We start from the raw sequence: 24600 nt of genomic DNA on the forward strand, positions 1-24600 counted from the left end.
GCACAGGCTCTGGTGCCAGACTGTTTAAGTTCAGACGCTGGCTCTGTCACTAACTGTGTGTCCTTGGGCCTCAGCATATTCAACTGTAATATGGGGATAATGAGAGTATCCACCTCTATAGGGCAGGGAATGAATGAGTTATGGCTTGGAAAGTGCTTAGAACAGCACCTGGTGCATTGGTGACTACTTGGTAAACGAGAGTTGTTAAGATCAATGCAAGTAAAGCCCACAGCACAGTAAAGATAAGTGTTCAATAAATGGTAACTGTTATTATTACAAGGTTCACTCTGCACGGAGAATTTTATGCACATTTATCTCCTAGAAAGCAATTAAGAAATGAAGACATTAGGGGAAAATCTTGTCCTCTAGCAAACGTTTCAGTCCGAGCAGAGAGAATCCACCATCCTGTTGCCCTGGCAAGATACCTTAGGAACCCCGTCCACCATTCCCAGGCTCTCCTTTGCTTTATCCAGCCATCCTCTCTTTCAGTAAATACTCATTAAGCACCACAGTGAGCCTAAAGGAGGAATGGAAATACCTAAGCTGTAAAAAAAATGGCTCCAGCTCCTGCCACCCTGGAGCTTACAGGGTAGCAGGGGAGATACACATTAAATAAATGCGTACACAAATGATTATTTAGGGACAGCTACAATTTGTGTTATGAAGAATGTGGTGAAAAGGTATAATGGGGCTCCTGATATGATGTAGCATCAGAGGTGTATGTGAGGGAGGAGTCGTTAGAAAAACTTCGTGAGGAAGTGCCGTTTAAGCTGGGACTTCACGGATGAATAGGAGTTGGCTGGGGGATGCCTGGGAGTGGAAGGAGGAAGCGATCCAGGCGGACAGGCATTTTGTTCCGAGGCCCTGTAGCCACAAGGTGGCTGGCTCACTAGGGGAAAAGACACAAAGGTAGTAAGTTGACTTACCCCCAGACCATCCACTATCAAAAGCCCTCAGCTGGGAGGTTGGAAATTGGAGAGAAACCCAGGCCCCCAGGAACTGTGTTCTCAGTTGCATCTGTTATCTCTTCCCTTTCAGACTCTCCCTGCCTGGTGGCAAAGACTGCCGGGTCCTAGACCCTGACCCCGAGGCCAAGCGAACAAAGGTTTTGGCTCAAATACCCAGAAGTTGCAGACGTGGCTCACTTTTCCCACATGTGAACTTCAGCCAAGACACCACGACAGGGACTCTGCCCTCTGAATGCCCTCGGATGCCTCAATCCTGTCCCCATCACACGCCACTAGGTTTTGTGAGGCTATTTAGTCAGATAAGTTTCCCTCACTGAAGAAAAGGGAAACAGCATGAAAGAAAACAATGGCCCCAAAGGAAGAATATGTGATTGACGTAAATGGGGATGTTCCCTTAGGAGCATCATGTATCATCAAAGAAGCCAAGCCCCAGGTCATTTATTTCTCTGCCTGTTTACATGAAATGGAAAGATATGTTTAAGTTTCCTGTAGTTTTACACTGCAAATTGACGCTCCCAGAAAGGAAGCCGTATGTTCCAGACGTAGCAGGTTTCTTTTGGAATTCACATGTTGGCAGTCTGGCGCTATCCCCTAAATGGTACTTTCATTGTCTTTTTGTTCAAGACAGCAAGCTTCTTCCAGGATCAGAACTGCCTGCCAGCCTCCGTTGATAAACAGCCCACCAGCTCTCGTGGTAGATCAGGTTTAATGATTAGCCTAACTCCTTGTTTACCTAAGTGGCAATTACCACTGCAATGGAATAATATTTTAACTGCAGGGGAAGCATTACGGAGAGCCCCCCAAGAAAACCTACTGGCTGGGAATGGCCAACAGAGCTGCCCATACTCAGAGGAGAGGACCACTCCATCCCGGCTGGCAGATCTCTGTGTCTGAGATGCTGTCATTAGACACTGCTCCAAAGACCTAAGGAAATGTGCCCAGGAGAAGTGTATGGTCCCAATCCTTTCAACTGAGGCTCAATGGCCCAGCAAAGTATGAAAGTGAGGCCTGTGCTTCTGAAGCATAACAGTCTAGAGTCGGTGGAGCTTGCGAAGCAACCTCACCACCGCAGGAGCAAATCTCAGCAGGTGCGATTTAAGGAAGATGGCACCAGTAAGACTCCACCTGCCCGAGCGGAGGTTGACATCCAAACTTCTGAGGACCCGGCTGTAATGGGCGAGACTCAGGCCTCCGGGCACCATCACCTCCCCACCTACTCACTCTCCTTCCCCAGGTCCCAGAAGGCAGGGGGCTTTCGGCACATCGCCATCCAAACCTCCCCCAGTCTCAGGAAGCACTTCCCAGTTTTCAAAAGGAAGAGACTCACAGCTAGCAAGTCCCTGGTGGAAATGCAGACAGCATCCCAAAGTGCCATCCAGGTGAACGGCAATCTCTCTGAACAGGACATTGTGTCCTCTGACCTTGCCTACTTAAGGCTGTCTCAGCATCTTGAAGATGGGCCTCAAAGGGTCAAGGCGTCCCACCCATTTCTCCCTAGAATGTCCAAGGTGCAAAGCAATGGGCCTGTGAGCATATGCTTGGAAGCAGGGACATGGAGGGCCTCAGAGAAAGCAACAGCTGCCATTCAGGTTCCAGATGATATTTATCACAGCCCTACCTGGGCAGGTAGAGAGTCCACTTTCAGCCCAGACAGGTCTGCTGAGATTAGCAACTCCATACCCACTTTGGTTGACATGTGTCCAGGTGATGGGAGAAGAGTGCCACCGTCAGATTCAGAAAGACCCCTCTCCTGCTTAAATGCCACCAGCGGTGCCAACCACATGCCCGGCACAGGGAAACTTAAACCTGAAATGCTTTTGCCCAAAGATAACTCTGATGACAAAGACCTTGGCCCATTGTCATCTCAGTCAAAGGAAACGTGTGTTCCCTCACATCCACAGACTCACAGCTCCCCTTCGCCAGGCTCCCACAGCCAGCCAGCCCAGCCAGGGGGAGCTTCAGATTGTGCTTCATCGAGTAACAATCACCAGGATCTGCAGTCACTCAAAACTAACAGTGAGTCAAAATCTGCCCCTGTGTGTCAGGAGCAGATGGCAAAGAACCCCTTCCAGTCACACATCCCAGCGTTTCAAAACTGTCCAGAAAGCGATCACCTCCCATCCTCTCTTCCAAGGAAGGAGACCGAACGGCAGGGCACCACGGAGATGGGTGCACTTAATCCAATCCACCTGGCACAGGGTGAGTTCTGCGACCTCCAGGGCAGGCTGCAATCCGTGGAGGAATCTCTGCACTCAAACCAAGAGAAAATTAAAGTCCTTCTGAATGTAATTCAAGACTTGGAGAAAGCTCGAGCTCTCACAGAAGGGTAAGGTGGATTTTTTTTATTGGGTTAAGTCACTTGCCAGGATAGGGGCAGAGAGAGAGCACTGGTTTCCGTTAGTAAGATGTCTCCAAAATGTCTGAGATTCTGTTGTTTCCCCAAATTGTAAGCAATGGTCCCCCTTTGTTCTGACTGGGTTTCGCCTGGTTGTAGGCTTTGGTGGATTTCCACGGTGATGTGTTTTTGTTTCCAGATGTCAACAGACTGCAGAAAGGGGGCAATGAAGCAGCAGAGTCAAAAGTGATTTTTATTAAGATGTGAGTCCAGCTGATAAATGATGGGGGAAAATGATAGCATGTAGGTGCTTCCCCCACCCCCATCCTTGAAGCAAGTTACTGCATTTGCACAGTATTTTAGTTATTTATGGGTTTGTCACAGGGACTTGAGGTGGCCACTAAGCTTACTGTTGACCTTTCCCACCACTGACCACTTTGAAGGCTTGGGCCAGTCCATCATGGACCAGCTAAATGGAAACTGAAATGAGATCACAATTTTGCAAAGAGAAAAAAGTCACAAAATGCTTTCCTGGATGACTCAGCATCAGTCTGGGGAGGGGAAGGCAGTTATCTGTTTAGGTGTGAGTTGTTCTTTCCTTGCAACAGTGCTCTCTAAAGACTGAGAAGAAGGAATGGCCAAAGCTAATCAACAAAAGGGTAGGAGAGGGAGGAAGTAATTAACTGGCCTTTGCTGATAGGGATCAGAATCAACATTGCCTTGTAAGAGAGAAGCACTGTGATGACACAGAGAGAAATGCACTGAACTAAGGGATCTGGAGTTGTAATCATCTTCCTCCACTCATTTGCGAAGTCCCTCAGTTTCCCCATCTATCATGCGGGGGTAAGAATAACTGGCTCATCTCATAGGGTTATTGTCAGCATGAAGAAAACCCATATGTCAAAGTGCTTAAACATTTATAAAGCGCTCTAGAAATGTGAGCTTCTATTAACGGGGGTTTCTTGTCTCTGTGTCTGTAATGGCCAGGCTTTGGTACTCATGAGAGGGGCAATGCTGTGCTGCAGGGAATGAGTCTGTAGAATGCGTGCATCCCAGGGGGATTTTGCCCACAGATTTATCTAGTAAATGCTCTGTCTTGCAGGCGCAACTTTTATCGAACCGGCCAAGATCTCAACAACTGCAGGACCTGCCAGAACACAGCGTGCATCATATACAGGTACCTGGCCACAACCGAGGCCTGCTCTCGAGAGCACAGAAGTTGCAGGGTCCACAGGACATTCTCGTAAGCTCTCTTAGGCACAGAAACTCAAGAGAGGGGCAAAGACAGGAGGCCTTGGAATACCTGAGGCTTAAAAAGCAAGGTGTTTAACTATGAAATGTTAGCATCTGGTTCCAAGGCAGGCATTGCTTTGTTTCCTCACAACAAGGTCTATGAGCAAATCCTCTTAAGCTCATCATCCCTCCACTTACTGAATACCGAGTACAGGCGCCTTGCTAAGCTCTGCACGCCCGTTTGCTTCTCTTTCACAGTATACCTCGTGAGGTAGGCGTTAAGGTCCTCAGAGAAGTTCAGCCATTTGGCTCCACTCCCATAAAGCATTTTCAGAGAGCGGGGGGGGGCTCGCCAACCAAATATTCAGAGTCTTGGGACTCAAATCCAGATCCTTCTGATCCCAAGCCCTATGATCTTGACTGCTGTACCACACAGCCTCTTCCTCCACAGTAGCTATCACATGCCAACAATCACTATATGTCAAGAACTGTGCTAAGCACTGTGTGTTCGTTTCTAAGTACACTGTTTCTTTCCAGCAGGGGGTAAGGTTGCTGCAATAGAGTGAATTTTTATAAGTAATAGAAGGGAAACAGCATACAGTTGGAAGAGCACTAAACTTGGAGTCAAAATCCCCAAGTCTACGCCTGCTTACTTGTCTGGAGCTCAGTTTCCTCATCTGTAGAGTGGGAACAATTATCCCTCTTGAGAGTTGCCGTTAGGAACAAATGAGAAAATATATCTGAATGCCTTTTGTGACAGTAAATTTCTGTACCAATCCAAGAGCTTATTCCTGTTATTACTGGAAAAATCAACACCCCTTTAGCTGGAAGTCTACTTTCGGTGGCACACTGGGAAAGTGGTCTAAAGCAGTCATTTCAGTTGATGGAATCTAACTTTGTTTAACAAAAGTGTATGCTTTGGTTTTCTGTATTATTTTCTCTCTCTGATGAGAAAGGCAGCTAGGGCCTGAGCAAACTGAAGCCCAACTGGGTTGCCTGTGTCTTCTTTTTAAAATGTCTCATTCCTTCCAGCAGAATCCTGAGGTTTCATCCTGGCAAGGGATGGGGGCCTGGTAGTCAGGGGGCCCCTACCCTTAGGTGAGGCCTTGGGCATTTTCTCGCTGAACTGTCAACACTTTGTACCTAAAAGCCAAAGGACCATAAAGTTTTTTCACCAATAACAATAACAGGAGCTTCAGGACCTCTCAGAAAAAAACATGCCCTTTACCCTGGCATGACATATCCCCTCTTAAAAGGGGGCTCTGGAAAAGGCTTGTGCATTGGAAAGAAAAATTAGGGAGTCTCATCAATTGCTTACCTTTTGCTCCTTCTTTTTTTATATCCCCCATCGTAAGCAAATTTCCTCATCACCAGGAGGACAAAAATCATTAAATGTCTAGACTGTTAGGGAGGACAAAAACTTTTCCTCATAAACAAAAATAATTATTTTTAACTAACTTCCATTTAAATTTTGAAAAGTCTCTTTTTCAGCAGCCAGATGATGTATTTTCTATTACCTTCAGATGACTTTTTATTTAGCTTATGTAAGAGAAAAGGACAAATGTTTATTTTCCAATCACTATGAGTTTCTTGCCCTGGCCTTCGGCAAATCGTTTCTGACCTCTGAGTTTCCTCATCTGAAGAATGAGGGCCTTTAACTAGATGGTCCCTATGGTCCCTTTCAGTTCTGACATTCTGATGTTCTAGGCTGAATTTAAAATAGTAATATTTGGCTAAACTACAACCTTCCAACAAGTCTGAGAATGTTTGCATTTTTCTAGTACTTACTTCAAATATCTCAAGCAAACATTCTAAATTTACCCCTGGATGCGCTGGCAAACCTTTATCCACACATCCCTTTCCAGTTTTCCAAGAAAAGCAGCCATTGCATGCATCTATCCCTCATTACCATTCAAAGCCAGACTTTTCTCCCAGACAGTATCTATATCGTTGTATCTAAGCCATTGGGAAGGAACAGGCAATTAGTTTGATGAAAGCAAAGAAATAAGAACAACATCTCCATCACAGTAACAGTGGGAAGATGAGAGTTGTCTTTTTTTTTTTTTTTTAACATTTCAAATGACTTCAAACCCTGTGTGGTACCCTGGAAAGTCAGATCTTGCAAACTAATAAATAAATGATGTGAAATACTCATCCTCGGGCCTTGTTAAGCTGCAGTCGCTCCCTGATGACGGATGGACCGAGTGCATGTCACTGAACATAAAGCACATGGATGCGTGATGGACTGCCTGCCGGGTCTTCTTCTCTGGAGATGTTGCTGCTAAGCTAGCAATCCATAAGGTTTTCTAAGTGGCCCCATCAGCCGAAGCCTATGGCTATGCTACTTGCTTCCATCAAGACACATGGCGTCACTGGTTCTATCCGACTCATTCTCTCTGCTCCAAGAGGAGCCTTCTGTCCACCCGCTCCTCAAAGCCTCACCGGCATTCTTCTTACCATGGATCACTGTGATAGATCCTACCTCACCAAGGAGAACAGCACCAAAACTGATGCCCAAAGATTCCGTGTATTCTCAGGAGTACCCCAGGAAGAATGAACTCCCTGGAGTTTTGACTGCTGTGGGCTCCCGGGGAAGGGTGTGGGGACTGGCTCTATGACTCAAGCTGGTTCCAGGCTGTTTAGACCCCAAACACTCTCCTCACGTCTCCTTAGCATTAATCCTAGGACAAGGTACTCAAAGGGTTTCTGCATGCCTCCTGCGGTACCTAAGATTCAATAGCATTGAATTACCTAGTGAGAAGGTTGTTCTCTTTTCAAATTCATTTCAATTCTTCTGATTTACCCAGAGGGAAAAATCTGAGTTTGGTGCTAGAAGGTCTTCAAAACCTTTCTAATGCTTACTTATCACACTTCTTTGCCAAGAGTGAGCATGTTTCATGTTCATAGCCATGGGCAAGCAAGAGTACGCAGCCAGAATGTAATCATTTCTAAATCTTTATGGGAAGATTTTAACTTTTAAAACTAGTCCCCCTACCTACTCACTGTTAGGCACGTCTCCATTTTCAAAAGATATATTGCCTGTTTTGTACAAATGTTTTTAAGTCTAAAAAGTGAATTGGTCTAGAGAGAAAAAAATTATTGTGCATGTGGTACGGGGAGTTTCACAAAAACCATGAAGGTGGTGAATGAATGACTGCAGTTTTGGAAACTGTGCCTTAAGGAACCAGCTCCCTTTCCTCTTCTCAAGGATATGAAGTCTCTCCACCCATATCTCGCCTCCTTCCCTCACCCCGTTCTCTGCTCCTCCAGCCACATCTGCCTGCACTTCATCTTCACGTTCACTCTAAAAATAACCACAGAACCTCTCTGGAGGCCTCTGACTACACCAATCATGCATTTATTTTATGGATGTAGCTCCCAGGAAAAAAATCTTCCTGGTTTAAGTTGTAAAATGCCTCAAATGTTTTAAGGAAAAAGAATGGGAAGTCTTTCTCAGAAAAAAAAAAATTTCTTCTATCATTCAAGTGTGTTTCTTAGAAAATGGAAATAAAGAGCAAACAGCAAACTTACCATTTTCAATGGGTGAAGGGAGAGGCTGGCCATGTAAAATTAGAAAGGTGCTAGAGAGGAGAGAACAACAGAAGAGCACTTGTTTGCTCAGGGGTCTCTCTGGACAGGCTGTCTCCTCTTCTCATCCTTAGCCTCTGTTCATGACTTCAACTGCACTCATGGATTTTAATTTTAATTGCTGTGACATCAGCTTCCCCTATCTTTTTTATGAGTTCTCTCTCTCTCTCTCTCTCTCTCTCTCTCTCTCTCTCTCTCTCTCTATATATATATATATATATATATATATATACACACACTACCTACAGATCTTTCCACTTCTATCTTGATATCTCAAAGGTACCTCAAATTCTCCATATACGAAAACATACTTCTTATTTTCCTCCACAAAATTCTTTTCCTATGTTTCTTATTTTGCTCAACATTGTTAACCACAGTTCCATAAAGAAACTATAGTCCCCATAGTGCCTCGCTCCTCTCCTTTACAACACACATCAAACTGGCTACTGATCCTACCCTCTCTCTCTGGTCCATAAAGGCTCTCATCATTGGTCACTTAAACGCTAGCTGGCCTTTTTGCCATAGGTACCTTTTGCCCTGTCCCAAGTAATCCTCCACACAGATTGCTAAATTACCTGAAAAGAAGAATCTGATCATGTCACTCCCCTGCTAAACAATTTTGTTCCAGTTCCTGTTGTTTCCTTTAGCTAATTTTTCAAAGCCCTTTGAACATGATAGTAACCTTCTTACCTGCTGGGTCTCCTATTTCTCCCCAGCCACAGGGAACTAATCAGCTGACTTCATATACTGTGCATTTTCTCATGCATGTTTCCTTATTTCCTGAAATGCCTTTTCTGCCCTGCTTTGTCTGGAAATCTCCTAGTCTTGCAGCTTAAAAGTCAGTTCCTCTGAATAGCCTTACATGCCTTCCCAAGAAGGACCCCCTTGGCACACACATTCCTCGACTATACCATTTATCCTATTGCATTGTAACGCAGTGTTTATGAGTTTCTTTCCTTCAGCAGATGGCTAGTATCTCAAAGTCGTGGGCCAGTGTCTAACACATAGTTGGTGCTCAATAGAATCTTGTCAAGGAAGAGAATGGCTATAGTGACTAGGGGAGGGATGAAAAACAGTGATGGGCTTGAGACAGCTATTCAGATGCCCCAAAGTCAAGTCAGTGTGACTATTTGTGTGTGCCCCTACCCTTGGGTGGGGAAACGGAAGGCCTTAATTAATCAAATGTTCTTACTAGGGAAGGAAGGCTTCTGTGCAGCAGGTCCTCAGAAGATCTTTCGGAACTAAATCAAATGACTATATGTAGTACATGGACTGTCAGTTTTCAAACACCTGGAACACTACAAGATGAAACCTAATCAAATCTTCCTTCGATGACTCAGAATGCTTGTTGCAATTTCACAGGACATTGAGATCCTCGTTCATCATGGCCATCCAACATTATTGTCCAGTACTTCTGTACTGGCTGTGGTAGGAAAGGCAGTTTGCTTTGTGGAAAACTGAAAACTCCCTCCAGGCTAAAATATCTCCCTTCTATGGTGTCTGAACTGCACCAGTGATCTCTATGGAAGAGGGAATTAAGGCATTAGATTGGCAGGTTCTCTTGGTAAAGCATCAAAACCCAGTGTAGTAGGCAGAATAATGTCCACAAAAGATGCCCACATTCTAATTCCTGGACCCTGTGAATACCTTTTACTTGGTAAAAGGGACACTGCAGGTGTGATTAAGTTAAGGATCTCAGGACAAGGTAAGTAGCCTGGACTGTCCAGGTGAGCCTAACATAATCATAAGGATCCTTACAAGGGAAAGATGAAGGCGGGAGAGGCAGAGTCAGAGAGGATGTGACAACAGAAGCAGAGGCAGAAGTGATATGGTCACAAGCTAAAGAAGGTAGGCAGCCTCTAAAAGCTGGAAAAGGCAAGGGACACATTCTCTCCTTGAACCTCCAGAAGGAACACAATTCTGCTGACACCCTGATTTACAGTTCTGCAGGACTTCTGGACTCTAAGAGTAAAATCTGTCTTGTTTTAAACCACTAAATTTGTGGTAATTTGTTTCAGTAGTAATAGGAAACTAAGACGCCTGGATTAAACCCTTATAATTCATAAACTACTCACATCTAATTGGAGGTCTGTTAACTTGACTTTGATGATCTTTGCAACTATGACAGCTAGGGGAAGACAGAGATCTGTTGGGATGAAGATTAGGGAAGAGAAATAAGAAGAGAGCTACCACTTATTGAGTGTCTATTATTACTGGTCATTATAAATGCCTTTTATTTTCGTATCTAATCCCCACAACCATATGAGATAGATAAAAATACTCCCATTTTACAGATAACTGAGATAACTGAGGTTCAGGGACTTGCACACTATTCAGATTAGACAATTGAGACTGAGAGAGAGAGAGGAACTTGCACTATTATTCTGAAACTAATAAGTGGCAATGTCGAGATTGGAACTTAGTCCTCCCTTCCTGTTGGCCAGATTCTACAGCATGCTGCCTTCAGAGGACAGACCTGCTTGAGGGGTATCAGGGCTCAGCAGAATGTTGTATGGCTGAGTTCTCATAATCCAAGGGCATCGTGAGGGTCTGTGTTTAAGTTGCAGGACCTAAATAGTGTTCTCAAAATGTGATCCTGGGCCATCTGCATCAGAGTCTCCTGGCTGTGAATACTGGTTGCTGGCCTTCACTCCCCAAACCTGCTGGATCAGAGGGGTGGGGTGGAGGATGGGAATCTACAGGCACAGCCAGTTTCCTGGGAAAGCCTGATCCCAGTGAAGCTTGAGAAACATTCAACTAGGTAAAATTAGGGTCTTGAAAGGAGGGGGTCTCTGGTTGATTTATTAGAAACTTTTGTGACATAGAAAGCTCTTGCTAATAAAGTAACCCAGAAAGTAGCTTTTGTTTTAAACGCATCATTGGACAGATGATTTACCTTTCTGCTTGGCTTCAATTACAGGGTTAGGTGGTCAGGTATAGACCTAACTAGGGGGTGCAGGTGAGAGCGGAGGCAAGAGAAAGGGAAGGGAAGAGGATTGGTGGGGCGGGGGGGCTTCCTCATAGACTAAGGGTATTTTTGATGCCTCCTATTTCCAATGAGAAGACAAAATGAGCTTCTGCCGGTCCACGTGGGCGCCCAGGCTTTCATTATGCACTACTTAGGGGATTCATTTGTAGCCTCTCCTCCCTCCCACATTTCCCAGCTCCTTGGTCCTCATCTGAGATCAGGAACGGAATGGCAATCCCTGCTGCGCTTCCTCCTCCAATTAAGGTTCAGACCAGTTAGAGCCCAATTCTGCTCCCAGGCCAAGGGTCCAAATGCTAGGAACTGCCCTCTGGTGCGTCCTGGAGGAGCAGTTACAAACACCTGACAGGGTGGCCATGCAAAGTGCTGCCCAGGACCGCCCACCCTGCTCCAGGAGAGGGTGTGGTCACCACAGGCTCCAGAACCAGGGAATATGCGTGAAGCTGAACACCAGAATCCTCCACCACTTTCCTCTCATTTCCTCAAACGCCACAGACCATAGACTGCTTTTTTATCATTATTGATTCCTCCACTGTTACAACTCCTCTGAGCAAGACAGAGAAGAAGTTAAGGATATGCAAAAGGAGATTTGCTGCAAGTGCCGTCCTTTGTACCCGGCGACCAGCATCCCTGTTCTTGGGGTCGCCCCCTCATTGTTTTAATATTTGGAACTTCCCATAAGGAGTCTCTCCGGAACACAGGCCAAAGCTGTACAGCTGTGTGCCCTGTCGGAGAAAAGCCAGGCCTTCGTCTAACCAAGGAAAGCAACGTGAGTTACCTGGGGTCATGCAGTCAGAGGCGCTGAGAGCCTTCTAGAGTTTCCTTCTGTGGTTAAGTCACTTGGCCACTGGGTCTTAGTCTTGCCTGCCACTTAAAGCTATTACTTAACCAGAGAAAAAGGCATTTTACTAGAAATGCAATATGCACCCAGGCTTGTGAATTCAGCAACCAACTTTCCACGTAAATTATTTAGCATGTTCCTTTCGTTTGCTTAAGATGCCCTCCCAGCGCGGAGCCAAGTGAACTGTCAGAGCCTCGTCTTCCAGCCACGGTCCTCTCTCTGGCCAGCAATGAATTCCACAGTGAGGAGTAATTATAAAGCACACAGCATGTCTGTTCTTTCTAGCAATCACAGATGCCTTTGCAGCTCTCATCCCATTGTAGTATGGACTGAGCAGCATTCATTTCAAATGCAGGAACGTGAATGTGAATGGCAATACTACCCAGCATCCCCCAAACAACTACCACCAAACACAGCTCAAGCTCTCTTTTGGAAGCAGACATAAAGTTTGGGGTACATGTGGAAACCTCTCTGAGCCTCGACAGTTTGATCCCCAAGATATTTGCCATTAGTCCCTGTTTCTCTCAGTATGCTTATCCCTTTCTTCTTTTCCCTGGAGTGTAAGTGGAAAGAAGTAGGATTTACAGCATCAGCAATTTATCTGCAATAAAAATGAAACCTATTTTAATGCATTAATAGCTAAAGAGGCTGAAACATGCCATAAATATAAAATCAAGAAAGTTGAGCATTTCACAGGAATAACAACAAATGGATGGCTGCTGGCAGGAGGCCACAGCTGACCACAGAATGACCCAATCTTCATTCCTCTGTCAAGTTAACGCAACAATCATTACCATTTGTTGAACCAGGCACTGTGCCAGGAATTCTGCTAAACACGGTACACGTATCATCTCTTTTCAGACTCCCCAAAACCCTAAAATATGGGTATGGTTATTATTCCCATTTTACAGATGAGGAAACTGAGACTCAGAGAAGCTATGTGACTTGTCCAAGATCCGACAGAGCTAGGGCTTAAACCAGTCCTGCTTTCAGGAGACCTTCTTGTGCCTTTCCCTCTTACTTTCTGACCTTGCACAATCAGTGAATATTTGTGTTAAAGTTCTCTGAGACGACCTTCTCTTTCTAAGGACTTAATGTGAAGACATTCTCAGCACAGAGCCACAGAACCCAGAGCGCAGAGCTCCCTCACAGACAGCAATCAGCAGTGAGGTTTCTGCAGCGTGGCTCTGCTTACTTATGTGCCTAGAAGAGAACGTGCAATTCTCTGAGGACTCGTCAGCAGACAGTTGCCCAAGAAGGGGTGTACTTGCCAGCTGGAAATGGCTGTGAGTTGTGAAGCTTAAAATTGCACCCTATAAATAATGAGCAAACTGGTCATTAGGAGAAAGTTTTAGGAACAATATCCCTTCCAGACTGGGGAAAAACACTAACTAAGGTTCCTACTTTCCCAGACTGTGATTCTTCCCCAGAGACACTTTCCAAAGTGGTGTGATTTATTCACGTAGATGGGAACCAAACTACCCGTGCTGATTCCATTGATTCTTACAGCTAATTCTAAAACAAAAGTTGCTGGAGCTCAATAAATCTGTGTTGCACCTGAGTTCCGTGGCAAGAGGGGCCACAGAAACACTCTAACAGAGATGAAGAGGTGGAGAGGGACTTGGAAGTGGTTTTGTCTTCAGGGAGATGCCATGGATCATTAGTTTCTCAGCCAACCTGCTTGGGGTGTACGGTCTATGGTTTAAAAGAACGGTACGGTTTAAAAGAACAAGACCCGCCTGCTGAGAAGGAAGAGCAAAGGGCCCCCGAGGACCTCAGCAACCTACACCAGACCCAAAATTGCACCGCCCAGATACTACCTTGAGTAAGCTGCCTCCTGTGGGGGGTCTGTCTTCTCTGGTACGCGGCCTCCCCGTCAGAACGTCCCTGCAATCTGGAAACACTATGGCAGGGTGGGCTGGTCAGCTGGGTCACGCAGGGTCGTGCATGCAGCCCAGCCCAGGTTGGGTCTGGTTCCACAGCGGGCTGCAAGTTCATTTAGGTGCACTAGGCCTTGGTCACCAGCCCCTCCCCTCCCCTCCCCTCCCCACGCTCATCTGGTGACCAGGATCTCACACAGATTGAAGACTGCTGTTCTTTCGATGCTGTGTATCTTCGTGTACAAGCTTTGGAGCCAGACAATCTAGGCTCAAACTTTGACTCTGTCACTTATTAGTGTGTGCCCTTGGCAGAATATTTAACCTCCCCTTGCCTTGCCTCAGTTTCCTCACCTGTGAAATGAAGATAATATCTACCTCATGGGGCTCTGAGAATCACATGAGACGTGAGAATTACTAAACTTGTAGTATAGTGTCCGGAATATAGATTTCATTACATAAATGAGAGTCATTCTCCTCCTCTTCCTTCTTCTTCATCATTTAAATTACCATATGCCCTCACCTAACATGACCCAGATACTCTCATGTTATATCTCTTTCTTCTTAGAGTAAGACCCTGGTACCAGCCAAGCCCTGGGCTAAAACATCTGATCCCTTTTTAGGAAAAAAAACAGAGGACTAGAGGTCAGGAAAGCAAGCTGAGATTCTGATCATACCTTATGGTGTGACTCCCTTCACCAACTCACTTGTCAGCTGAACGGAGATAACAACCTTCCTAGATTCCTGAGCTATTGTGAAGATAAAATGAAAATGCAGATCTGGAGTGTCTGCAATCTGAAAGTGCTATATAAAAGTAAGAGGTTTCTATTGTTTGTTTCTATATAAACTTTTATCTCTGTGTGTCTCACCCAACTTCAGTTTGCCCAGCCAAGATGCTACATCCAGAATCTGTCTCTGTTGTTTGCTTATGTATTTACGCATTTATCTACTTTTTGCTTCTCACTATTTCTTCTTCCAGACAAGCCATGACTTAGGCTTCTCGCTACTTCCAATTACCTAGAAAAACATCCTTCTGTTTTTCACCTAGCATGATGGCTGGAGCATTGATCTGTCAGCTAGATTAGTGAAATGCCCTCAAGAGGGAAACCTGAAAGCTCTCTTCCATTCTTGGTCTACACACAGCTCACTTTCTAAATGCAAAGTGGCACCATGCACAGACATCTTGGCTGGGAAAGGCTCTAAGGATCCCCAGACAGTGAACTGGGCACTCCTGAACCAGGTGCCAGGTATTCCTGTGTCCTCAGAGGGCCAACCTTGCAGACCTTGAATGCTCCAAACTATCTCAATGGCTCCGGGCCTGAATCCTGTATTATAACAATTTCTTGACCACCATTTGCCACTCCCATCCCACCGTGAGCCAGAGCTCTGTACAAACTAAGCATTCAGCACTCCTCTTCATCCATGTGGATATGAATGGAGAAGATGGTAAGGGTGGGAGGATAGGTAGATTAAGAGGAAAGAGAGAAGGGAAGGTTGGAAAAGTTACTGGTGTTCTACCTTGATACCAAACCCAAAGCAGGCATTTATTCCCCAGAATCTGCAAACAACCCTCTGCTAAGAGTTTGCTTGAATTCTCTCAAGCTGGCATTTTATTCCCTCTTTCAAGATGTTGCTGAAAGTGCTGTGGGCTGGCTAACTAAGAAGTTGAGGGGCATCTCCTCTTCTCGACCCAGCCTCAAAATGAAAGACAGATGAGAGAGGGCACTGCCTCCTGCCCACTTATAGGGCAGCTGCTACCAAAACAAAATATACGCCTTCTCCTCCCTTCCAAACTAAACAGTAGTTTGTCAAATGGATGGATAAGAAGAAAAGTGACAATTTTCCTTTATGTTAATAAATTACCTAAAAAGACATTAATCAATTTCTTTCCAAAGCACAGATGCTTCTCTGTACTCTGTTATTTGCCTGGCCTTGAAAAGAAAGTCACCTTCAATCCTGTTTGAATTGTCAAGACCAATGGGGGCAGTTGCAAGAAGAGGATGGGGAGTTCCCTAAGTCCCAGTGATTATAATGGAAGCCTGTGGTGTTTCCGTAGAAATATAAAGAGCATATTCTTCCCTGAATGTACATGGAGGGGAGAGGTGAAAAGTGATGTGTCTGGCAAGGTATACAATTACTGAAGAGTTGAAGGTATGAGTGAGGAGGTGAGGCATTCAGTCTCTAAGATAGGAAGACAAGAGACTTAGTGGAGTGGGTAGAGACCACATCCTACATAAGGACATTTCCCGTTATTGTGTCCCATCTACACAACTACCCACTGAAGTAGCTTTATAACCCCCACTTTCAGTTGGGTCTCAGAAAGAGAAGCAACTTACCCAAGGTCACCCAGCCAGTAAGTGGTACAGCCTTGGTTCAAACCCAGGAGTACTCCATTCAAGAGCCATTTCTGTATTGTCTACAATGTGCTTTAAATTGTGAGCTAAGACAGACTTTACCTTCTTTTTTTTTTTTTAATAAATTTATTTATTTATTTATTTAAGTTTTGGCTGCACTGGGTCTTCGTTGCTGTGCGCAGGCTTTCTCTAGTTGCGGTGAGCGGGGGCTACTCTTCGTTGCAGTGTGTGGGTTTCTCATTGCGGTGGCTTCTCTTATTGCAGAGCACGGGCTCCAGGCGCCCGGGCTTCAGTAGTTGCAGCACGCGGGCTCAGTAGTTGTGGCTCGCGGGCTCTACAGCCCAGGCTCAGTAGTTGTGGCACACGGGCTTAGTTGCTCCATGGCATATGGGATCATTCCAGACCAGGGCTCAAACCCGTGTCTCCTGTCTGGCCTCTTGGTGCTGGTAACTAGTGGCTCTGTGTCCTTAGTAAATGCTAGCCAATATCAAGAGCTACTAGAGATCTTCTAGCCAAAGCTTAGGATTTGCCAGATCAGTGAACAGAAGTATCCACTGAGGCTCCCACTTCCAGGATGTACTGCCCAGCACTGCACCCCTATTTGTCTCTGAGCCTGGGGCGGGTTTCTGTCACCACTACCTGCAACTCACTCTCCCCAACTGAAATTTAAGGAGATGGATTCAGAGGCCGGGGAAGAGTTGTCTCCAGCAAACTCTCATTGCTTTAAGGAAGGAATTTAAAGCAGTGAGTTGCAAACTCTGATTCTTACCCTCTCTTACACTATTTCACAGATAGAGAACATCTACATTCATAGTTCTCCTAGCTCCTGAAATATCCCTGCCCTCTTTTCACCAGGCAGAAAAGTAACCTTCATCCTAGAGCATCAGCTGGAGCCAAAGAAAGTAGGCACCCCTTACTCATTCTAGGAATTTCCTCAGCTTTCTGGTATCAGAAATTTCATCCAGCCAGCCAGCCAGCCAGCCAGCTGGTCAACAGTCTAAACATCCATTCATTCATCCAACGATCCATTCATCCATACAACCATCTAACCATTCATCCAGCCATCCAACCAACTATCCATCCACCCATCCATCCACCCATCCATCCATCCACCCATGCATCCAGCCATCCATCCTACTCTAGGCCTGATACTGTGCTCAGCTACAGGGACATCACAGTGAGATAGACAGATGTGGATACTGCTTTGGGGATCTTTCTTACCAGCATGTGAGACAGATGATTAAACTAACAATTGCTTTAAAAATCTGCCTTGTACGTATCTCAACTACCCCTACTTTCCAGCTCTTCATCCATACACCTCTACCAAATTACATGAACATACACACAAAACAGCCTCCTTCTTCTCCTTATATGTGATAGTTCTCTGACTCCTTAATTCAAACAAACAACAACAAACCACCTGAGTTTGTCAGGACTCACAACAATGTCCTAACACCAATTAGAAAAAATAGTTCTCTGGGTGAGTCCTCAGTGTCAGACCTCTGTGTCTGTCTGTCTGTCTGTCTGTTTAACACTCTGCCCCCAGCACCTAACATAGGGCCTGGAACATGGGACATACTCAGTAAATTTAGTTTGTTGAATGATTAGCTGAATACCATTCAGTGTTTGTTGGCGCCTGGCTCTGAGCTGAGTGTTGTACCATTCTGTTGTTTATACTTCACTGAGATCCTATGAGTACGTACCATGCTTATTCTGCAGATAAGGACACTGTGGCTTGAATATGAGAAATGACTTTGCCAAGATCTCACAGTTAATCAATCGTGGAGCTTTGCCTAGAAAAACATAGCCTGCATTACTACACCCATTATTATAAGTCACCCAGCCAGGAGTATGTCCCTGTGGAGGAGACCAGGGGGCACAGAAAGTAAAAGGATATAAGCCGAAGAGAAGAAAATCTGGTGGAAGCATATCAAAAATACAGAAACAAAATAATCAGACACCCATCCCTGATGCTCCTTAAGCATGGTTATTCAGCCCCTATTACTGCTACTATTATCATCATTAATGTTATTACTACTAATATATTATGTCTTGCTCTTTGCTTTGCTTCTCAACGATGTGTCTTGGAGAGCTTTACACCTATGCTTACTTCATAGGATTCCTCAATATAGACATATTTAAATACTCTCCTTTAATGGGCATTTCCTAATCTCCATTCCTTTTTTTGTTATTTTATTTGTGCGTTTTGGAGTCATTAATGTACAGACTCCATTGTATCATCTGTACACAGGTCTGTGAGGTAAACATGACACTGTTGGGGACCAGGGTTCTCAGGGGTTTAGAGAGTCAGAGGCTGGGGAGAGCAGAAGCTCTGGCCTGCGTGCAGTGGGTGCTCAGGCTCGCCTTGACCTTTGAGGGCTTGGGAATCAGGCCAGTGGGCATCAGGAAGGGTCAGCCCATCTGGTAAGTCTGGCTCAGCCTTCTCAGAACCTGGAGAGCCGGGCCAGGAAGACTGAGTCCTGCAGACGTCCCTACAGACTGTGTATGTGCTCCTTCCACCCTTAATTGTCCACTTTCCTCCATAGGAGATTTACTTACAGAGGAGTTGCCAGTGCCAGGATGACTGGAAGAAGGCTCTTAAGCTTATAGCTGTGTTTGTTACCTGGTTTCATACTAGAACTCTCAGAAGGCCCAAAGATGAGGAGCTAGCTTGGGAGTATGGAAAGTGGGGGAAATGCAGAGTCACGAAAACGGTGTCCCTCCTTGTTTAGCAAGGAGGAAAATGAAATGTTTCATACGGAAGAGGAAAGACCCCATGTTGGTTTGTGATGTGGCATGACTGGCCAAAGCCTTCTACCCAGCAAGGGCTAGAAAGGAGCTGTCATTAAAGGGACACTTTCCTGGTCTGCTATGCCCATGTCACCTCCCAGAGACCCAGGATCGGAGTAAGTGCCACCAAAAAGGCAGATCACGATTGCCACACGTGACTAGTAAAGCCCCCAAATGGTACCTTGTCACTGGGCATTCTGAGATGGCTTACTATATGCCAGGAACCACTATAAGTACTTCATTTATATTCTCTCAATTAATATACATCTTAATTCCAGAGAAAGCCTTTGAGATAGGTGCCATTTTTACGTGCATTTTATGGATAAGGAAACTGAGTTGTTAGTTTTAGCATATAATCCTCTGTGTTACTTAAATACTTTATAATGAGGCAGTTTTCATGCATAAAATGTATGTAAAAAGAATGAACAATTAGGAGCATTAAATAAATGTGAGAGAGAGATTGGAGACGTTTTCACCGGACATCTACTATTAGGCTGCCATGTTACGTGCTTCGTTTAAACTTAGTGTAACATGCCCAAGAGGAAGGCACTACAGATGCCAATTCAGCCAATGAGAAACTGGCGCTTCAGCGAGGTGGCACAAGCTCCTCAAGGTCACAAGCCGAGCGGCTACCTGAGCATCTGGGGCCTGACCTCAAAGCACATGCTTTCCATGTCAGTTGGACACTTGGTGATGCTACATCAGTATGTGCTGATTTGAATTTACTTTCCTTCCTTCCTCTTTGTGTTTTTCAGTGTAGAATATGACTTCCGGCAGCAGGAAGGCAGGTTCCATGAAGTTCTACAGAGTCTGGAGGAAGCAGAGCCAGTTGCGGAGGCATCTCCCCCACCAAAGTCCCCGGCAGAGCCCTCAGTCCCTGAGAAACAGGACTTAAGGCGGAAAACCAAGAAGGTGAAGAAGAAATGCTTCTGGTGGATCTGAGCTCATGGGGACCTTTACCTCTGCCCTTCCCGAGGTGGGGAACCACTGCCCTCAGGCCTTCTCTACTTCTCAGCGAAGGCCCCAGGCTATGAGCCACTCGACCTGTGAAACCAGAACAACCTGGGGCTGGATTACCTGCCACTGGACACATGACCACACCTCACCTGAGTGCGTGCCACTGCTTGCTGAGGACCTCACGGACCCGAGTGCCCACCTGCCTAGCTTCCTGTCACACATCCTGGTTTGTGAGTCTAGATTCCCACCATGGGCAAATCCCCCATCGCACTTTCCTACACCTCTGTAACGCTAAGCACTTCCTGCCCATCCTGGGTTCATCGTCCCAAAGGAAAGAAACAAAAATGTTGTGCAGAGCAGTAAGATAGAGGAGGATTACAAGCAGATGCCCAGAGAAAAACAGATACCCAAACTGGCAGTTTTCTAAGATATTGGCATACATGAGCACAACAGAAGTGGGCAGGACATGAGAACGCAAGATCACCTTGTGGGTTGGGTCCTCTTCATTTTTAATTAGCCCCTTGATCCCAAAGCAAGGATTTGTCATTTCATGCTGTGTGGACCTTAAGAGTCTGTGGCAGAGTAAGCTCACCACAGGGTATACGGGACTTGCAGGTATGACTATCCTACAGTTGTAGCTACTCCAGGGCCCACCTTAAATCATCCTGCTTCTCAGTCTGAGGCCTGAGACTGCCTGGCAAATGGATGGGGTCTGGTTTGGGTTTGAACTTTAAGATTCCACAGTTAATTTCTCTGCAACATTTAAGATCATGAGATCCAGCAGCCTATCTGTCCGTTTCATCTCACCAGAAACATAAATAAGACTAAGACAAAACACAACACTGGTTCTCGCCCATTCACCCCTACAGCAGCCTTGTAGACAAGTTCAAAGTATATTAATCTACACAATCTCCCTTCCTGGTGACCAGGCAATGGTCACCTGATTGAAGAAGCAGCAGAACTGGGGATGAGGATATATTTTTTTCCATTTTAGTATCAAAGGCCTTTCCTTCCCAAAGTCTGAATTCTTTTAGAGTCTGGCTCGTTCTTTTGACGAGACCTCCATACATGTGGGTCCAGTCAAACTTGCATGGCTGAACAGACAGCTAAAGTAATGTAATTCAGCAACTGCTACATACTCTTAGGGACGAGGGGTAGGTTGGCAAGGCTCATAGTCCTTCTTGTTAGACTCTCTACCAGCCTGTGGTTGGATTGAGGCTGCTTAGAAAAGGCATCCTAAACTCAACGAGCATTCAGTGAGGAAGGCACTTCATAATCCCCTTTGCTGAAGACTGGGTGTCTGAGTTAGTCTTTGCAGAGTGCAGCATCCTGTGTAAACGTGGGACGTACGTTCCCCGCTGCAAATTGAGGCTAACTGAGCAAACCACCCGGACACTTTCACCTTCCCCTGTCCCTGCGCTGCAGTGCCCAAAGCTATTTCAGTGACAGCAAGAGGGAAATTTGGCAAGGAATCTTGGCTGGCACTATTAAATCCTGGAATGTCATTCAAGATGTTCTTGTTCCGTTTCTAGTGTAATGCTTAAACCCACAAAATGAGACCGGAATACATAACGTGAAGTTAGAATTAAGATAAATACACTTGTCATACTTAAGCCACGTTTCAATAAGATATGGTACCATTGGCTAAAAGCCACAGATTTTTCAGTATGTATCCACACGATCAACTCTCAGTTGACCCCAACAACCGAAAAGAACAGCACAGAGGATAATCCAGTAAAGCAAAATCATTGGGGATCTCATATAATTTTATCTTGTAGGAGCGCTTCCATCTTAATTTGCTTTGCTTCCGCTAATTTTCAAATTAATTTATGTTCCTGGGCGGCACAGTAAAATGGAAATAATCCTATTCCCAGAATTAAGACACCAGGCAACAGAACAGTCTATTCCAAGGCCTGTTTGTCCATTCCCGAGTGGAGATATGAACACCTACTCTACCTGTTTTATAAAGTCCGTGCACATGCCAACATTAAATGGGCAGAGCCACCCAGAGGTGATCAGGATCATTTGTCAAAGTCAGCCTGTAATGACGAAGAGATGTCTGGGATAACTCACACAAAATGGATAATCCAACATTTGGATAATTAAGAAGTGTATGCTGTCATACACTTCTGTTGGGGTGACGGCCTTGGGATGAACCCTCAACTGAGTTAGATGAAATAGTGGTCTGAAAAGGTTGACATTTCTAGAGATAAAACCAAACAAGGCTATAATGATTCTATACCAAAGCACAACACAACATTGCTTGGGCCACCAACCTGAAACTGGGAAGGAAGCCTCTTCTGAAAATTGAACGTTTAAAATTGTTATGGGGGAAGTGGATTCAGTAAACACATTCCTGCTAAACAAAAACGATCATCTCTGTGTTAAATTTCAAAACGTATACATATACCAAGACTCTATATTCACCTACTCATGTGAAAATTGCTTCTTTGTAAAGTATTATGTAACATCTACCGTGATATCCTACAGAAATGCTGTACTTGAAGTTATCTGGTTTTACAGAGCGATATTAATTTAGCAAAGGTTACTTTTATAAAACTGAAAGGTGAAGGACTGATACATCACCTTAAGTTGCAGGCGTTTATGTAGCTGCTTTCTCTGTAGTTAAAAAAATGTGTACTCGCTATACTTGGAACTTAATACCAGCTCATCTATAGAGCACCTTCTTAAAGACTACGTACTAATGTAAGGTTTTGTAAATTTCTAAACTGTTTTAAATGGGATATTATCTTTTGCAATAAACTTACATATTTTTCCTAGGTTTTAAGACTCCATTACCAGCTTGGGTTGGTTTGGGTTATAAAAGTTAAACCTAAGAAGGATGTCCAATGGTCCTAATGGCAGGGAGAGTTTTCATTATAATCGCTTCTATATGTTTCCCAGGGAAACAAATAAAAAAAGAGCAGCTTCAGAACTCAGCATGGCAATGATCTCCTCAAGGCCCACATGTCCTGGGAGCCAGAGAGGCACTGTGAATCAATGATGCAATTCCCAGCTTCATTCAGACGGATACACATTCATGCTTTTTATCATTATTATGCTCATATACCTGAAATGTAACTTACTCAATATTTTTCTTTAATTATTTTTCCCATAATTCTCTTCCTAGAAAGAGGAATAATTTCTTTAATTATTTTCCCCATAATCCTCTTCCTTTATATCTATCACCACCATGAGAGAAACCAGTATGATGTTCCAAAAATAAAAGATGAAACCAAAATAATTTTTTAAAATTCTTGCTGGAGCCTGTTGAGTGTTAACGGTGCTGAGCCTGAGACCAGCTCTCTTTGTTAAAACGGCAGATCAGCAAATATTCAACACGTGCTAAAGCCCCTTTAACACCAAATGCATCTTCTACTTGACTAATCAGGATGCTTGAGAGAGAACTGAAAAGAAAACAACATTACCATCACGTGATTTAATTTTTTCCTGCGCTGTCCATTAGCTATCTGAAACCAGTTTGTTTACCAGTTTAGGTGGGAAAAACCAGAATCAGAAGTCTTGGGTTTAATATTATTCTACTACCCTCTTTTCTGCAGGATGACCTTGGGAAAGTTAGCCTCTGTGAGCTGCTGATTCCTTTTCTTATAATGCTGAACATCACCCTTCCCTGACAAGGGTGCCTGACAATTAAGTGGGAGAGAACCTTGAGCATTACGTAGGGCACACAACAGGTGCTCAATAAATGTGTATTTATTCATTTGTTTATTGAAGTAAATTGGGGGAGAAGAGGGAAGATGCCTTTATGGGACTGCAATGGGTTTTCAGAAACAGGCTTGAGGTTTTCTCAGGGCAAAAAGTGGTGTTAATAAGGAATGAACTCTTCCTGGCCTTATTAAGACTAGAAACCATGACAATGATCGATAAGTAACAAAGGCCTCAGTGAGCAAGAATACGCAGGCATGTCTAGCACAGAACAGCACTCTGGGGAATGAAGGATTCTTGCCGCGTGGAATCAAATACCCTAGAGGTAAAAGACACTGCAAGGGCTGGGCCCCTGCCATTTGAAGCGTGAGCAACTAAGAGAGGCTAGATAGATGATGCATCCAAGGGCTCGTGGAAATCATGTGGGAAGCCAGTGCTGGGAGCAATGTGCTGGGTGGGTGCAACGTGTGAAGGTCTACCAGACACCAGCACCCAGGGTAGTTCCAGGAACCACTGGCACTAGACTTGAGACGCATTCTGACCTCCAGGTACAGTTTCTTTCTTAGCCGATCAGAGGCCTCAATATAGCCTTCACTTGAAAAGGCTCTCAGTTCAAGCAGCTCAAGGCAAATTGCTGGATGCTAAAAACGTATTTCTCTTTTTAAGTTCCAAGAAACATAGATGCTTTGTGATCATTATGCCCATCAAGCATAGCTTGCAATAAAAAGAACTAAAAGACAAATCCACACCCAACACTCTTTGCATTTGGTGAAAACCATGTTTGACCGGCTTAAGGCTCATAACCCCTTTGGGGTACTTTCATCCCAACTTCATCCCCATTTTCTTTCCACCAGTTTACAGCCTGAATTCCTACTGCTCATGTCTATCACCCCTAGTCCTGAGGTTTCCCAAATATATGATTTCTTCCTGCATCCTCCAGGATCCTCAGCCCGGGAAGAACCACCTAGAGTCTGGTTTTCTCACTGCCAGGCTAAGTCGGCTTCC

General features: G+C 44.8%; 2 protein-coding genes across 2 annotated transcripts in view; one reads left to right on the forward strand and one right to left on the reverse strand.

The window, feature by feature from the left end:
* The window catches only part of DOCK2 (dedicator of cytokinesis 2), a 407441-nt gene that overhangs the window by 190871 nt on the left and 191970 nt on the right, over window positions 1-24600 (reverse strand). The gene's annotated exons all lie outside the window — the stretch shown is intronic.
* INSYN2B (inhibitory synaptic factor family member 2B) lies at window positions 1949-19914 on the forward strand (the record flags this gene model as incomplete). The annotated part of the gene is made up of 3 exons (XM_082836578.1): window positions 1949-3294; window positions 4406-4480; window positions 19728-19914. The coding sequence occupies 3 exons, from the start codon at window positions 1949-1951 to the stop codon at window positions 19912-19914; spliced, it is 1608 nt and encodes a 535-aa protein (XP_082692704.1).

Source organism: Leucopleurus acutus (genome assembly GCF_964270905.1).
Source record: "Leucopleurus acutus genome assembly, chromosome: 3".
NCBI classification, from domain to species: Eukaryota; Metazoa; Chordata; class Mammalia; order Artiodactyla; family Delphinidae; genus Leucopleurus; species Leucopleurus acutus.